General features: G+C 38.8%; 1 protein-coding gene across 2 annotated transcripts in view; it reads left to right on the forward strand.

The window, feature by feature from the left end:
* The window catches only part of PDK3 (pyruvate dehydrogenase kinase 3), a 54379-nt gene extending 38881 nt beyond the window's left edge, over positions 1-15498 (forward strand). For both annotated transcript variants that reach the window (XM_042868495.1, XM_042868496.1), the window contains exons 6-11: positions 1087-1164; positions 2989-3065; positions 4209-4310; positions 4521-4631; positions 9156-9269; positions 10288-15498. In XM_042868495.1, coding sequence (XP_042724429.1) covers positions 1087-1164; positions 2989-3065; positions 4209-4310; positions 4521-4631; positions 9156-9269; positions 10288-10431 — 626 coding nt within the window. In that variant the 3' untranslated portion in view covers positions 10432-15498. The remainder of the gene's footprint in view (positions 1-1086; positions 1165-2988; positions 3066-4208; positions 4311-4520; positions 4632-9155; positions 9270-10287) is intronic.
* Positions 15499-15696: the final 198 nt, after the last annotated feature.

Here is a 15696-nt window from a genome sequence, read left to right on the forward strand (position 1 = left end):
TAGTTCAAGTACAGGATTATTCACAAGGCCATCAGATATATATCCAGTATTATTATATCCAATAGTTTGGATATTAAATGGAATTTTGATCTTTTTACTAGGGTGCATTTTGTTGTGCCAGTGACAGGACCTTTCTAGAGAAGGTCTTTGGAATTGGCTGTCTAGGCACAAAAGACTCCTGTTGGAGAGTGATTTTGAAACATTCTTGGATTTGATCAAGAACGTCCCCAGCTTTGATTAGTTCCGTGATTTTATTTGTTATGCTTGTCTTGGCAGTGACTATTTTGTTTTGTAGTGCCACTTTGGACAGGAAGAAGGTAGAAGACCCTAGGACTGGGTCAAATGCAGCCGCTACAGTATCTTAGCAAAATACTCTTTGTCCACAGAACTGCCCCATCTGTTCATGTCCTTGCTCGTAGCCAACTCTAATAATGAGGAAAAAATCATTACCTGAAACCATTTTCTTTAAGGTAACTTAAGCAGTGTAATTGCAAACATTTGAGTTTGTAATTTCTTTTTAGGCTAATGTTTGGTGCTTGTTGCTGAAGTGCTTTTGCAAAGGAGATATTGGTGAATAGTTAGAATCACTAAAAATCTTTAAAACAAACAAACAAACCTCAACTTTCTTGCTGTATTTTGTCAATACATAAAGACTAATTTGGATACTGTGGAAGCTCCTTTTGTTTGGGTTCAGTAGGAGAGAATGAGGAATCTTAGACTTCAGTTTATCTCTGATAAGACTTTGGGAATTTAAACATTTTAAACCTTATCATATTAATAAAAACCTGGATTTGTGGTGGCAGTCTCATTCTTTTCTTATCTATTGGAAAGAACAAGTACTAAATTGTGATTGGGACATGGTAAATGAGCAAAGAGAGAAATGAAAAATAGCTTGTTTTTTTAATTTTAAATACTTTCTTGACAAATAGACAATGAACCTATAGACGAAGAGATTAGAATGGATGCTAGCATCATGCTTGCAAAACAGTTAAAGTGAATGTTCTGCTTGTAGTCTTTCAGATACTGACTGAGCTTTGCTAGTCTTCTTTAACTGACTTTTCAAAAATTGGTGTTCTCTTTTTGTAGATGCTTATGAAACAGCTAAGATGTTATGTGAACAGTACTATCTGGTGGCACCTGATCTGGAAGTTGAAGAATTCAATGGTAATTGAGAACTTCATTTAATTTAAGTAATGTATTTAAGAAAAAGGCATTTCTGTGGCTTTGGTTTTGCTAATTAATTTTAAGTCATAATTTGAACTCTGCAGCTTGTATTGCATCTCAGAATCCAGAGGGAATTGGCTGACGTAGTTGTCTAGCCATTCTGTATGATATGTGAAAAGTCATGGCCGTCAGGTGAAGTCCTGTGTAACTTGAAAAAAGGCAAAATTCTACCCATTTTTAAGAAGGGTAGAAAGGATGATCCAGGGAACTACTGACCAGTTAGCCTTGCCTCAGTGCTGGGAATATCACAGAGCACATCCTCCTGGAAGCTATGCTAAGGGACGTGGAAGAAAGGGAAGCAAAGGGAAGCATGGTTTCACCAACAGCAGGTCCTGCCTGACCAACTTTGTCACTTTCTTGTGATGGTGTGTCAGTGGGCAAGGGAAGAGCCACTGATGTCATTTGTCCAGACTTCAGTAGGGTCTTTGACACAGTCTGCTATAATATCCTCTCCAAATTGGAAAGATATGGAACTGGTTATGAGATTGTACCCAGGGAGTGGTGGTCAATGGCTCAGTGTCCAGATGGAGATCGGTGATGAGTGTTGCTCCTCAGGGGGTCAGTACTGGGAACAGTGCTCTGTAACACCTTCATCAGTGGCATCAACAGTGGGATCGTGTGCACTCACAGGACATTTGCAGATAACACCAACCTGTGGCGTGTGGTTGACGTGCCCAAGGGACAGGATGCCATCCTGAGACACCTAGGCAGGCTGGAGCAGTGGGGCCCAAGTGAATCTTTTGAGATTCAACAAATCCAAATGCAGGGTCTTGCACCTCAGCTGTGGCAACCTCTGCTATCACTACAAGCTGATATGCTAGGAAACCGATGAGACGATCTTCATCAGTGTGTTGACTGACTGCTTTGTTCATTGTTTGTATTGATAATTATTAGACTTTGTATACATTCTCTGTCTTTAGAAGTAGATCTTTAAATTATCAGCCCTCAGTGCCATAAAGGGTGAAACTGACTCTAGCCATTTCTTGGATGTGTATTTGTGTCTTCCTGTGCTTAGGAGACAGGAATTTAAGTGACCTTTCTTCCATATGGACTGCTGCTGAGTCTGATAAGCTATGACTATGTAACTTCAACACCAGTAGATATTTGAGTTTTCAGGAATGACTGCATCTTGAGCACTAAACTGTGCTGGAGTGTGTTAAATGCAGTCACTTAGTGCTCTGGTGTACAGAGCTGTGCCATGCCATACACCTCTACTGAAATACTAATAATAGGGACAGCAGTGGATAGAGCAAGTTAGGATTTGGAACAAGAGAATTTTGACAGCTTGAAATATATTTTGAAAATTTATGAACACCTTATGTTTTCTATGCTTTTAAGGGAAATATTTCTTTTTAGAATATTAAGCAGTGTTTTTTTTCTTAGTTTAAGAATCCTTGTGCATCAAATATGCTTAAATATAGTATGTATTAAGAAAAGTGAACCCCATCTAAGTGGGAAAGCTGTTGTTCATAACATACATTTGGTACTAAATCAACCACCGATTCATTAAGTTTCATGAATGTTCTAAAAGTTTGCTGATGTTGGTATCTTTAAAAAATCATTACCATGTATCAGTTAAGATGAAAACAGCAACTGAAATCTGTTTTTATGCAAGATTTTTCATGGATTGTATTCTGCACTTAGAAAATTAAAACGTGCTTAGATGACTTTGCCTATAATTTCATGATAGTCCTGTAAATAGAAATGTAAATAGAAATGATAGTGTTTGGGGAAAAAATAACCTTTTTCTTTTTTTTGTTTTAGCTAAAGCTCCAAACAAGCCTATTCAAGTAGTCTATGTACCTTCTCACTTGTTTCATATGTTATTTGAATTATTCAAGGTAGGTTGTGCTTATTAATATTTGGAAGGGGTTGGGAACTCCCATTACTATTGAAATTGAGGGTTTTTCAGTTGCATCTCTAGAGTTTTATTTCTGTTTTCCTTTCTTATATTTATCCCAGCGAAGAGTTTGAAATTCTGGTGAAAGCTAAGCTCACAAACCTCTTATGCCCTTGTATAATTAAAAAAAAATCAGTTTTCCCACCTCTCTATTTGGCCTTTTGATACTGATGAATTTGACTCATGATAATCTTTGCAATAATGGTACATGATCTTACCATTTCTACAAGCTTGCTTTTTTATTGCAAATATCAGTGTCTTCTGCCTGTTTTAAGAGCAGCCCATGTGTCTGTGAGTAGTGTAAATGACATGCTTTGTCCTGTTTTTTGTGTTTTCTGGATCATTCAAACAACCATGAAAATGGAACAGAACTACTGTATGTGCTGGAGTAAGACAGGTGGTCTCTGGGTGGTGCACTTGTACTTGAGAAGTCAAGGAGAGAAACAATGCACTTGGTCAGAGAAATTTTTCCTGAATGATCATGTTTTGTCTTTGATTTCTGGCACTAGACAAGTATGTTTGTTTAAAATCTTTCCTCATTTTGTCACTTGTAATGTTACTTTGAGAGAAGACCAGATGAGGATTTGTACAGTGCTCGTATGTATGCTTTGGTACAAGTTGTGAAACAGCAGGAAACTGGTAAATTCCAGCTGTAAGTAATGTTAATCTGTGATGGACTGGCAGTGGAAATTCTCTTAATAGGTACAATAAAGTCGGAACGATGGACTGTGCCATAACCATTAGGTTGGGAAAAACAATAGCTTTTGCTGTCTACCATCAGTAGGGGTGTTCTGCAAGACAGACTGGAAGAATGGTGTCTCTTAGATGGTCCCTTGATTTTGCACAGAAGTATTTTTCTTGCTTAAGGTTCTCTGAGTTTCTGTCATAGGGTAGAGTTCTGGTGTAGAAATCTAACTGAACATCTGATTGACTTGGAAGCGCTCCTTGAATTTCTTTTAATATGACTTTTCTTCTCTTTGCACAGGACAAGATATTCAACAAAATATATCCAGGTTCTACGTTGACACACAAAATGTATGTGGTAAATTTATAATCAAAGACACTTTTTTTCTTTTAACTTCAGAATTCAATGAGAGCTACAGTGGAGTTGCACGAAGGTAAGAGAGAAGGCTATCCATCCATCAAAACCTTAGTCACTTTGGGGAAAGAAGATCTATCTATTAAGGTAAGTGCCAAAAAATAAGTTCAACTGCAGCTTACCAACCTGCTGTATTTAGAATCATTTGACTTGTCATTTGAAAAAGCAAATTAAGTACTGTATGACCTCTGATGCTTCATCTTCATGAGTATTTTTGAAGTCATTTATGTAACGCTTTCACGTGTTCTACAAGTCTCTTCAGAACATAATGCTGAAAACTAACTTTTCATTCCTTAGATAAGTGATCAAGGTGGAGGTGTACCTTTAAGAAAAATAGACAGATTGTTTAACTACATGTACTCAACAGCACCCAGGCCTAGTTTGGAGCCCACAAGAGCAGTTCCTTTGGTAAGCAATTGTAATGCATATTTAAATGTCTTTTTGTGCGTTCCTTTCATTGCAGTCTACTGGTTCAGATTTTCCATTGAAGTAATTGCTTATTGTTAGCAATTCTGTGCAGGTAAAACACATCAGGATAAAATGTGGTCTGTTATCACCACTTAGTTTTTGGAACAGGAAGTTGCTTTTCTTTGTCTTGACGTTATATTCTTGGAAACAAGCATACCTGCATGAGCATGGCATTATCACAGGTAGGTGGGCAGGATTTCTACTGCCGCGTTACCAAAAAGGTAAATAATCTAAAAAGCCCCTCCTAGATAAATAAACTACTGTTTATCTGAGTTTATTTCATGTACTGAAGAGGTGAGCCACGTTGTGTGTTCTAGCACTTGAGAAATACCTCCTGGTAATGCACAAGCTATATGGAACTTGGAAAATTACTTCTGTTTAAGTTCTGGACTTAAGTTATCTGTGAAAACGCATTTAACAAGAAGGCCATGACTCACATGTGGTATGATGTTTCCAGTGTTCAGCTGGAGAGGTGATACAGTCTCTTGAGATCTGTCAGTCAGACTTCAATAAGTGGGTTAATACTGATTGTATTCTTGTCTCTATTCTTGTGTTTTGTTCTGTTTTGCTTCTGATGTCTTTGTTCTGTTTTGCTTCTGTTGCAGTCCTTTGTCTTAAGTGTCAAGGAAAAGTTTATTATTTGGGAGATTTCCTTTTTCTCTTTAAAAATGCTCTCATGTAGCATGTTCTTAAGTGGCAGCTTTTGTTTGTTTTTTTTTTTTAATGGTGCTTCTGCAGTTGAAGTGGCTTCAGGCAGCGAATTATTTATCTGTGTGTGTGTGTATACATATATATACACATGCATGCACATATATATGCATACAAATATATTTACATACGAATACACACACATATGTATATATCAGAATACATGTATTATTCTGACAGAAAATAATTAGCAGTGAGTAGAAGGTAGAAACCAAACCAGAGAGGTTCAAAGATGATATATTTCCTTCTAGATGATGAGCAGTCTTTGTGGAACTATCTTAGACCACAGGTCATAGCACTGTGCCATGTAAACCTACTGGTTTGTTCTCAAAGTGCTTGATGCCACCATGAGTAGGTCTGAAGCCCAGTTCTGTATGTACATTGGCTTGACATTAATCCTTCAATATTGCAAACTTTACAGCACTTCTTAGTAATACGTTTCAAAGGGTGCTGTGCCTTTTTCATATTAAAAAAGTGAGTTCTTAACTGAAATGAGACGAGCGCTAGGGGACAGACTTCAATTCAAATATGAACTTTCTTCATGAAATCAGGAATGGTGGAAGCTCTGTTCATTTATAATCTGTCTTTGTTCTGTCTCAGTTTTGATCAGCAATTTACTATCAGAGCTCACAAAGATTTCCTGAAACTTATTCGTCCTGTAAACTTGAACCTTGATTGCCAGTTGTATTCACCATTAAAATGTTTCCTCCTTTGTGACTCTGATTGTAAGATGTTCAGCTTGAGATTTACACTGTATTCATTGTATTACATTGTTACAGAGGAAAAAGGGCTTTCACAGTGCACCTTGATATGTAGTACATATTATGGTCTGGGTTCAATTATAAAAGCAATTATTCTGTACTTGGTATGTCAGTAAAGAAATAAAAATCTTTCAGCAGAAAGGTTTCACATAAATGAGTCATCTTCAAAGTCTGTGCAGAAGGAAGGTTTCTTTGTCACTTAGTGTGCAAGACCAAAGCCAGTGAAGAATTACCATGCACTGTGCTCGCTTGTCATTCTTGGCTTAGGTGATGTTCATTAACTAAATTGCAGTACAGTGTAAATAGGTGTATTTTTCTATTGTAACCTCCTTCTTGCTATGTGCTCTCCTGTCTAGTTTATGAAATGTGCATGGGCTTGGGGAGTGGAAGAAAGGAGGGATTGTTTTGTTGATTGATGAAAATACTGTTATTGAAAATGTTTTTTTAAAATCTGCTGAGAGACCTTGTTACCATGGCAGCATTCTGATTCTAGCAGGTTTTGTACTCGTTTGTGCTGTTGTAGGCATAATGAAAACATTAGAAACACACAGTAATGTTTAAAAAGTCAATTTTTAAAAAATTAATTAAAAGAGGGGAGTCCAATGATCCTCCCTTTAGCATTTGGTTGCAGTGGGAGAAAATCAGGATTAATTAAACGTGCTGACACTAGTAACACAGTTAAATATTTTCCCATTTGTATTGCACATACTAGAGTATTTCATGTAAAACTAGTCCTACAAAGTTTCCCCTTCTCAAGGCAGATGGACCATTACTGACTGTGCTCTTTCCTCTAGGTCACAGACCAACGTAGCAATCAGTTCTTTATAACCATCTTTTTAGAAAATATAGCAAAACTATACTTTAGGGTACTCATTTTGAATCTTTTGTCTTCATATTTCTTATAAATCAACAGTTTTGGTAAATAACCTGAAGACAGAATATAGAAAAAAAACAACAGAAGATTTTTTGGAAGAGGGAAGTATGACACAGTTAGGCAGACTGGTATGCAGTGAACAAAGACCTTCCTGAAAGGATCAGGAGGCAACCAGAAGTTGGACATGGGTTTTAAGGAGGTATAGTTTTGCAAAGGAGAAAGTGTAGTATGTTTTCAGAACTGCTGAGTGCTGCCCTTGTCCCTAGCTGGGGCTGTGTACTGCCTACAAGCTGCAGTTCAGCTGTTTCTTAATTTCACTAACATGCTGTTCTGTCTCTGGAAAAGATGCAGGCAAGCTTCTGTACCTTTTTTGGAACTTCCTGCTTTTATAGATCAGCAAAGAGATGCATCTTGAAATGCGTTGCGAGAAAGTGATGCCAGTGTCTGTAATGGGAGTCTGTGAGGATTGTTTCCAAGTGTTTGAACTGTTGTTTGGAAAAGTGCATATAAGCAGCTGTTCTAATTGTGGAAATGAACACTAATGACTATTAACAAGCACTATGAGTAGAAGAAGGCATCTTTATGCTAGCAAAACAAGAAACAGAAATGGCACAGATGCACTGTTAATCACCAGCAGAAGTACCTGTAAACCACACAAGATCACTAAATTTACACTTCTGTAAAAATGCTAAGAGGACAAAAGTTGCTCTAGAGATGATGAGAACAAGAGAATTTCTGACAGATACTGTATTAAAAAGCTCTATGATACTCACCCCTCTGCCCCAAGGGATTTATTATAAAGTGAGACCACTTATAGCGCTCAGAGTTCATGCTTCTTAGCCTTCTTTTTTTATTATTTTTGTCATTCTGGGGCTTTGTTTTCAAGATTCAGGGCATGATAATCAGTAATTAAATGCCTAGTATTGCACAGGCTCAACAAAATTTATTTACTCTTACTCTCCCTTCTGCCAGTATTTTTCAAGTTTCTTGTGTATAAATAGTGTAGTGGATTGAGTTTCCTATCAGATTCTTCTTGTAACCCACCTTCATGGAAAAGTTCTGTTACTGCATTGCCTTATATATCCTTACTTTCAAATTCTTGTATGTCTGGAATCTTTCCTTTATTGCTCTGGATAGCCCTGAAAAATCCAGGGAGGTTCAAGTAAATAATCAAACGCAGTGTTTATCAGGATGGCCCCAGTCATCTGAAAGAGGTGATGCGTAGGCCAAAATCTTACTCCCTGTCAGCAGAGAGCGTCTTTATTTTTGTGTCAACTTCTTCTGAGATGAGTGGGTTGGAATAGATGTGAATTGCTGACTGCTTTGTGGCTGTGATTATGAATGTGACAGGTACAAATCTTAGATTTGTGATTAGTTGCATCTATTGTGCTTTGACAAATCTGCACATCTACACATTCTCAGTAGATCTTCAGTGTTGTGTAATCCTGACTTCTTGCTGGAGGAGTAAACAATACCAAGAACTATTTGTCTTCTGTTGCTTTGTATGTTGTTAATGAAGTTAGTTTCTCTGCAGTAGTCTTCTAATCTCTGCTGCAATGTGGCATCTGTTAAAAATATATTATCGAAGCCAGAATGGTAATCACAGTCAGGAAGCTGCAGACAGTTACCAGTTTGCTTTAATGATTGGAGGTAGTATGTATTGTATGACACCTACCTACCTCCTTGAGGAAAATATAAAATCACAGAATGGCAAGGGTTGGAAGGGACCTCAAAGCCCATCCAGTTCCAACCCTACTGCTGCATGCAGGGCTGCCACCAGTCAGATCAGGCTGCCAGGGGTCTCATTCAACCTGGCCTTCAAAGTGGACAAGGTAGTCCTAACAAAGACTTCTTGCTGTTTCTTTTTCTTCTCTTTCTGTACTTCAAAGTAAAAAAAAAAAGAAAACAAAAACAAAAAACAAAACTGCCTAGAACAAAAAGAATGCTCCAAGTGTTGAATCTGTACTGATAGTGCAGGTTGAGGAATATAGAAAAGCTTGAAGAGTAATCAGACGCAAAGCTGATCTTTAGGTATCTTCTGTTTTATAAACCGCTCTGATCTTTAGCACTTCTTTCTTTTAAAACTTCTTGTTTGTTCCTTCTTTTTCTTGTTTTTTCTAGGCTGGATTTGGCTATGGCTTGCCAATTTCTCGTCTGTATGCTAGGTACTTCCAGGGTGACCTAAAACTCTACTCAATGGAAGGTGTTGGATCAGATGCTGTAATTTATTTGAAGGTATGAATTTGACCCTTTCGTAAACTAGCAATGCAGTGCAACTCTGTAGGTTATAGCAGGCAGGTGCCATTTGGTACAAATGAACTTTATCTCTTTCCACTCCTTCATTTGTTTTCAAATTTGTAATTGCTATTTTTATCATGTTTCACCTCGATGAACAGAGTTGTAAAAATAACTTAAAAACATAATCTTGACTCTCATACTCATCAGCTTGCCTTGAATTCTTTTCTTCGGTCACTTGTGTTGGATTTTTGCACTTTATTAATGTATCCTAAGAGCTGAATTTTTCAAAAGAATTTTTGGATAATACTGCATTGATTCTAAAACTTCTGATTGCAGCAAAACTGAAACAAGACTGACTTGTAGTTTTTTCTCCTATCCTTGACCTTTGTCCAATAGACTGTATTGACCCTGTTGGCACTTTTCAGGAGGTAGCAGGCTGTGTGGGGGCTCACAATTAAAACAAACTGCTTGAATTTTATCAGCTCGTGCACCAGGTGTTGACTCTAAGTTGCTACTGTGTCTTGCTCTATTTAGTGAGCAGGTTTTGGAATTGTGCTCTAATTTCATTTTCTAATGATCTTAACCTTGTGCAAGTATCCATAGAGGAAAAAAGTATGGTGTTTCTCAGAGGAAAAAAAATGCATGTGGATGGGCCTAACTGTTTCTAGAATTGTGCTGACAGAGTCTGAGTTTATTATTTAAGTAGCACTCGTACATAAGCCTAAAATGCATCTGACTAAAAGCTTTTTCTCTTGCTGTCTTTTTAAACACCCCTCCCTGAAAAGAAGGGAAATATTTTAAAATTTTATTTTCTTTTAACTTTTACTGTCATATCATACTATAAGAATGATTGATCAAAGCCAAAGCATTTTCAGAACAGTGTTGTGATGTGTAACGCTCCGATAATTGAGACACTTCCACAGTTACAGCTTCTGTACTAGAACAACCCCCAGGGTATCGTCTGGCTTTAGGTATCTCCAGCTGATATCTTACCATTGCTTTTGTTTTTCCCTAGGCCCTTTCAAGTGAATCATTTGAAAGACTTCCTGTTTTTAATAAGTCGGCGTGGCGGCACTACAAGACCACACCTGAAGCAGATGACTGGAGCAATCCTAGCAGTGAACCAAGGGATGCTTCTAAATACAAAGCTAACCGATAATTTGCCACCTTTTGTCTCTGCTGGAGATGACCTCTGCATTCAGTATCAAGTCTCTGCTTTGTTCCAAAATCCTCCAAACCACAATAGCTAATTACTTCCAAACAAAGACCTAATCAGGGCATTAAAAGTAGTAAGAACAAAGTGATGATTGGGACTTACAGGAGGCACTAAGCACGTTTGGGATGTGAATCCTGCCTATTTCACCAGTATATGCTTGGTTGCTTCAGTCATGCATTGACAAAAGGGACTGCACTTAAGTATACACTGTTGTGACAAAAGATACTATTTTAAGTGCCAAGTTTTATTCCACTAAGGATTAGCAAATTGTGCAGAATCCCTTTAAATGGTGAATAGCATCTTGCACAGCAATGTGGTGTGAGAGAGATTCTAGTCTAGTTAAGCTTATGCTTTGAAAATCCACCTTTTGCTGCATTTTATTTTGCGGTGTCACCTCTTACAGAAAATCCCTTTGAGCTCTCTAGATCTCATATCTGATGAGCTTAGAAATGTGTAGTTCTGAAAAGGGTTGTACAGCTTTAAACCAATACTTTTCCCAAATTCCCCAAGCCATTTTTGTCCAGTGCATACAGAAATTATGTTGGTGTAAGACATTGGGAATTCCACTTCTTGGTATACATTTTAATGATTTTCTTGACACAGAAACACAACAGCATTTTTAAACTTTCCCTGTTGTTCATGAAAGATCATCATCTCTCCATACAAAAAAATCCTGTCGGTGTGAGAGCAGGAGGTAATTGAATTTTGTATTTGTTGCTTGTAATCTCTGGGGCAGCTGGGAAAAGGGGGAGAAACCTGAAAGGCCAGACAGCCAGTCATACACATGAATTTGCCTTAAGAGTGTTGGTTGCTTGGAACCTGATTAGCTTAAAACCTGTAAATAGTTTGCAAAGTTATTTATATATTCAATGTTTGACAGTAGTCTGATAATCTGAATTTGTAGTGTATATAAAGATGTTGTACACCAGCTTTTGGAAAGCGTCATTGATCTAAATAAATGAAACTGGAATTATCACAGAAATGGGAAGGGCAAAACAATTGGTACCCATCTGAAAGGAAACAAAATTAAAGAGGAAAAAACTAAGTGTCATCTCCTCAAATTTCTCGTGAGGGTTTATTACTGAGCATTAGGAAACTGCTCTTCACCAGGCCTCTGCCAAATACCATTTCTGCAACTGTGGCCTTTCAGAAGAACCTGTGAGGTTCCGAAGTTCTGCTGATAAAATAGCCACAGGAATAAAATAGATGAGTTGTAAGCAACTCTGCACCCTCAGTTTCTTCTAGATTTTTTGATTTTTTTTTTTTTTTTGAAAGACATTAAAGATTTTAGCATGGAAAACTGAAACTTGTTTCCTAGCATTCTGGGGAACTGTCCATGTCCTCCCAATATTTCATTTCCTTTTGTAGAGGACTGGCCTGTTAGGTAAGCAGGGAAATGCTGAGAGATTCCTAGATATTTTTTTAAAGAATACCCTTAGTTTAACCTAATGATAGTACTTAGCATTTGCATAGCACTCTTCATCAGAGAATAGTAGAGCACTTTGAGCAATAAGTTACATGTAGACTCATTTCTGAAAAGTCAGAGGCCCTGCCTTACAAACTGATGCTCCCAGCTGTCGCAGTCAGTTCAAGAATTTGTATAGGGATGGTCGTGAATTTGCAGGGCTTGGGTTATTGTAAGCATCTCTGCACTGTACATTTAAGTCACACTGGATTGCCAGGTTGCTCTAGCATGATCTTGAATGTGACTGCTGAGTGCTGCAACCTGCTTCAGAGGCCCAAACAGCAGAGTGGCTGCTGGAGCTGCCTGGTGCTGGCTGTGAGCAGAGCCCTTCCGAGCTTGGAAATGGAGTGCTCCAATGGGGCTGTTTGTTCCCAGCCAGACTTCTGCAACACTTCTTGGGAAACCCTTGCAGGCACAGCGAGGGTGCAGCTCGTGTGATCCCCAGAGCAATAATTTCCTATGACTGTAGGCACGGCTGCAGGGAAGGCAGATTGCGATTGGAGTGATACAGCCGTGTGGCTGTAGCTAAATCAGTGTAGTAGTCCAACAGATTTCAGGTGGAAGCTGTACCAACTGCAGTGTAGCCGGTTAACTTCTGCCCTTGCCCATAACTTCTTACTGTCTCTTGAAATTGTTTCAAGCTGTGTGTGTTTTTCCACTCATCACAGAAGGTGGCTTACTTAAAAGCAGACATTTGTGACGAAACTAGCGTTTTCCCAGTTGCGTGTGGTCAGTTTTTCCTAGAACGTGACCAAAAGCATTCTAAGAAATATGAAGCTGAAACTGAGCTTTTGTTAGAACTCAAGATTTTGTAGTAGTAAATTTGCCCCCCTCATAACGCGGAGAAGGAACAGAAAGAAGAGAAAGGATGCAAATGTTGAAGTTTGATTTTGTGGAGTGACTCCAAATGAAAGTAAAAACACAGTGGAGGATTATATTTTGATAGTCCCTTCTCTTTCTTCTCAAAAACAACTAGTTGACTTTCAGGACTGAAGTGCCCTGGTACTTGAAAGCTAAAGTCCTCCTGATGTGGTAACTACTTCTAGGAGCCCTGAGTGTGTACAAACTGCCCAGAGCAGGGAAACAGAAAATGCGTTCCTTGTGCTCTTTCTCTTTTCCAAAGTCTGCCCTCAGGCATCACACTGAATATAGATGAGAAACAGCTTTACTCTTCTCCAACGTTGACTCAGCAGCTTGTATGTTCTACAGTTCTGCAGCTCTCAGGTATGCTGTAAATTGGTCTTTGCTTGTCCTCTTGCCACTCTTCTACGCAGGAGTATTAGTCTGAAAATGGTCTTAGGAAGCAGCAGCAGCAGGCCTTGACATGCTTTCCAATGGATTTTCCTCAAAAATGAGGGTGGGTAGCTTTTAACTACACCTAGCTTAACTGCACACTCTTTTTTTTCCACTTACTGCTACCTTTAATTAGTATCAGTCATATCTATGTATTTTAATATTTTGGGGCAGATAATTCCAAACTTAACTTTCTGATGGTATCAAGCTGTGTCTTTTTTAATGGATTTCAGATGTGTGTTAATGCTGCTGCAACTTGTTTGTCTTGGGTTACGGGACACAGTAAATAGGAAAACATGTTTTCCATGAAAATACCGTGTATTCCTTGTGTTTAGTGCTTAACAGAAACAAACTGAGCAAGAGGAGTGTCCTGCTTGATTCTCCCTGGGAATTTACAAACAACTTCTGTATGCCATACTGTGACGGAATAGTTGAACTTGTTTTCCTCCAATGTCTGTTTTTCTGGTGCATCTGTCTTGAACGTACAGAAATAATGCCCTGTCTAGCTGCATGTTAATGGATACTGAAGCCTCTCCAAATTGCATATGTATCTCTGCTCCCTGTTTTCTCTACGCTTTGTTTTGAGGCTAACAAGGCATCTCTGTAGGAGTTGGCATTTGACAAGAAAGATCCTGGAGTGCTTCTTTTAGAACACTGAGAGCAGTCTGTGTCTCTGAACTTAGCTGTGATGGCAAAAGTCTTTGTCCTGCTGCACTTTGTGCCATCTCTTGGGCAGCGTTTAGGGCAGCTCCCTTGGGGCATGCATAAAGAATATGTTAATTCTGGTGTTCTTGGAAAACTCAAGCCACTTCTTGTCTATGTAAACTATACTTGATGCTGCAACTGGGTAATGTCATTTCCTTTCTCCTCGGTGACATGTGGAATGTTTGCTTTGCTTAAACAGCTGTTCACTCAGTCCACAAAGTAAATAGGTTGACCATCCTGGAGTGTAGTACAATCCTCTCTTCGCCTCAAGCCAGACTGTTTTTGTGAAACCCTGACCTCATTCATACAGAAAACACCTTTAGTAAGTGTTTCTAGATCCATACATGTTTAATGCTGCTAAATGCTAAGTGATCTTAAGTGATATAAGCCATTCTGTAGAAAACAAACAAAATGTTTATAGTTAGTGTTTATCTCCTTACAATATCCAGGTCTGACTGCAAGGTGTCCAATTAGTTTGCATGTTCCCTTGGTTGCCATACAGGTGCTGTGGCTCCTAGTGGCTCTTACCTCCTCTTTTTGCCATACTCACTCGTCATGAATGAATATACCTACATGTGTCTTTGCAGAACTTGGGAGAATGTGATGGCACATGACAGAATGGTGTATTTTTGAGCTAGAGGTGAGGAACACAGGCATAAACTGTGCAGCGACTTCACAGCAGAATACTTGCACATGCAGCAGCTTATCAGAGTAATCCCCTTTTGGTGAATCTGTTCTCAGGGTCAGCTGTTGGCATTAATTTGAAGCAATGAAGATTCATGAACTAAAGTATCTCTCTAATTGAAAAGAAATGAGCAAATTTAAAGTTCACATAATCTAACTGCGGTATTAAGTTGCCTTAAAAGATCTCAGAAGTTGACATAGAGAAACTCATTTCTTAAGTTTAGAGACTGGTTTGGTAGGATCGGTGTATTTGTGATAATTCTGTCATTGTCGAACTCTCACTAAATTCATAATTGAGATTCTTCCTTTCAATTGAATACATCTGAGAGGTGCCAGACTGACAATCCTTTGAAGTTCACCTGCTGTGTCTGCAGACTGCACTGACAGGCAGCGGCAGGGCAGGTTTCCTGGTGCTGCTGCCAGAACCCAGCTCTTCAGCAGGAGCTGACCTTACCAAAACTTGCTGGCTTGCCCTTCTCTGCTGAGCTGTTGACAATGTGCTGAGTTCGTGCCAGCTGTACTGGGGTTTGATGTGGGATTCTGACAGTGGGAATCAATTGAATTCATTTTCAGCATCTGTTACGGGCTGAATTCCTGTGGTGCCTGCTCATGTACCATGCCCAGCACCCATGGGGTTACATGCTGCCATTCCTCTGAGGTAGCAGCATTGGTTTCAACTGAGGTTGCAGTGAAGTGGGAAGGTCTTTCTTCATGAGATTACTTGATGTTTTCAATCCGATTTTGAGTCGTCTTGTAATTTGCGTTGGAATTGTTTCTAGTCTGATACCCACGTATATAATTTGTGTACACTCTTATTTTCCTTTTCTTTTCCATTGCTGACAAATAAAAATATGTAAAAACAACACTATGACATCTTTAAGGGACTGATTCAGAATTGCACGCTGTGGAGCTCTTCTCATGGCTGGACAGCACAGGGTGAGCCTCAGCCCTTTGGTGGGCACTCAGAGCTGGGAGCTACAAATCTGCTTGTAAGTCAGGAATGTTGTGCTTTTTGTTCCTGTGAAATCCCATTTTGGCTTCAAATGATTCTTTTCAGAGGA

This window comes from Lagopus leucura, unplaced genomic scaffold, assembly GCF_019238085.1.
Source record: "Lagopus leucura isolate 7727_CA_CO unplaced genomic scaffold, USGS_WTPT01 Super-Scaffold_100001, whole genome shotgun sequence".
NCBI lineage: Eukaryota > Metazoa > Chordata > Aves > Galliformes > Phasianidae > Lagopus > Lagopus leucura.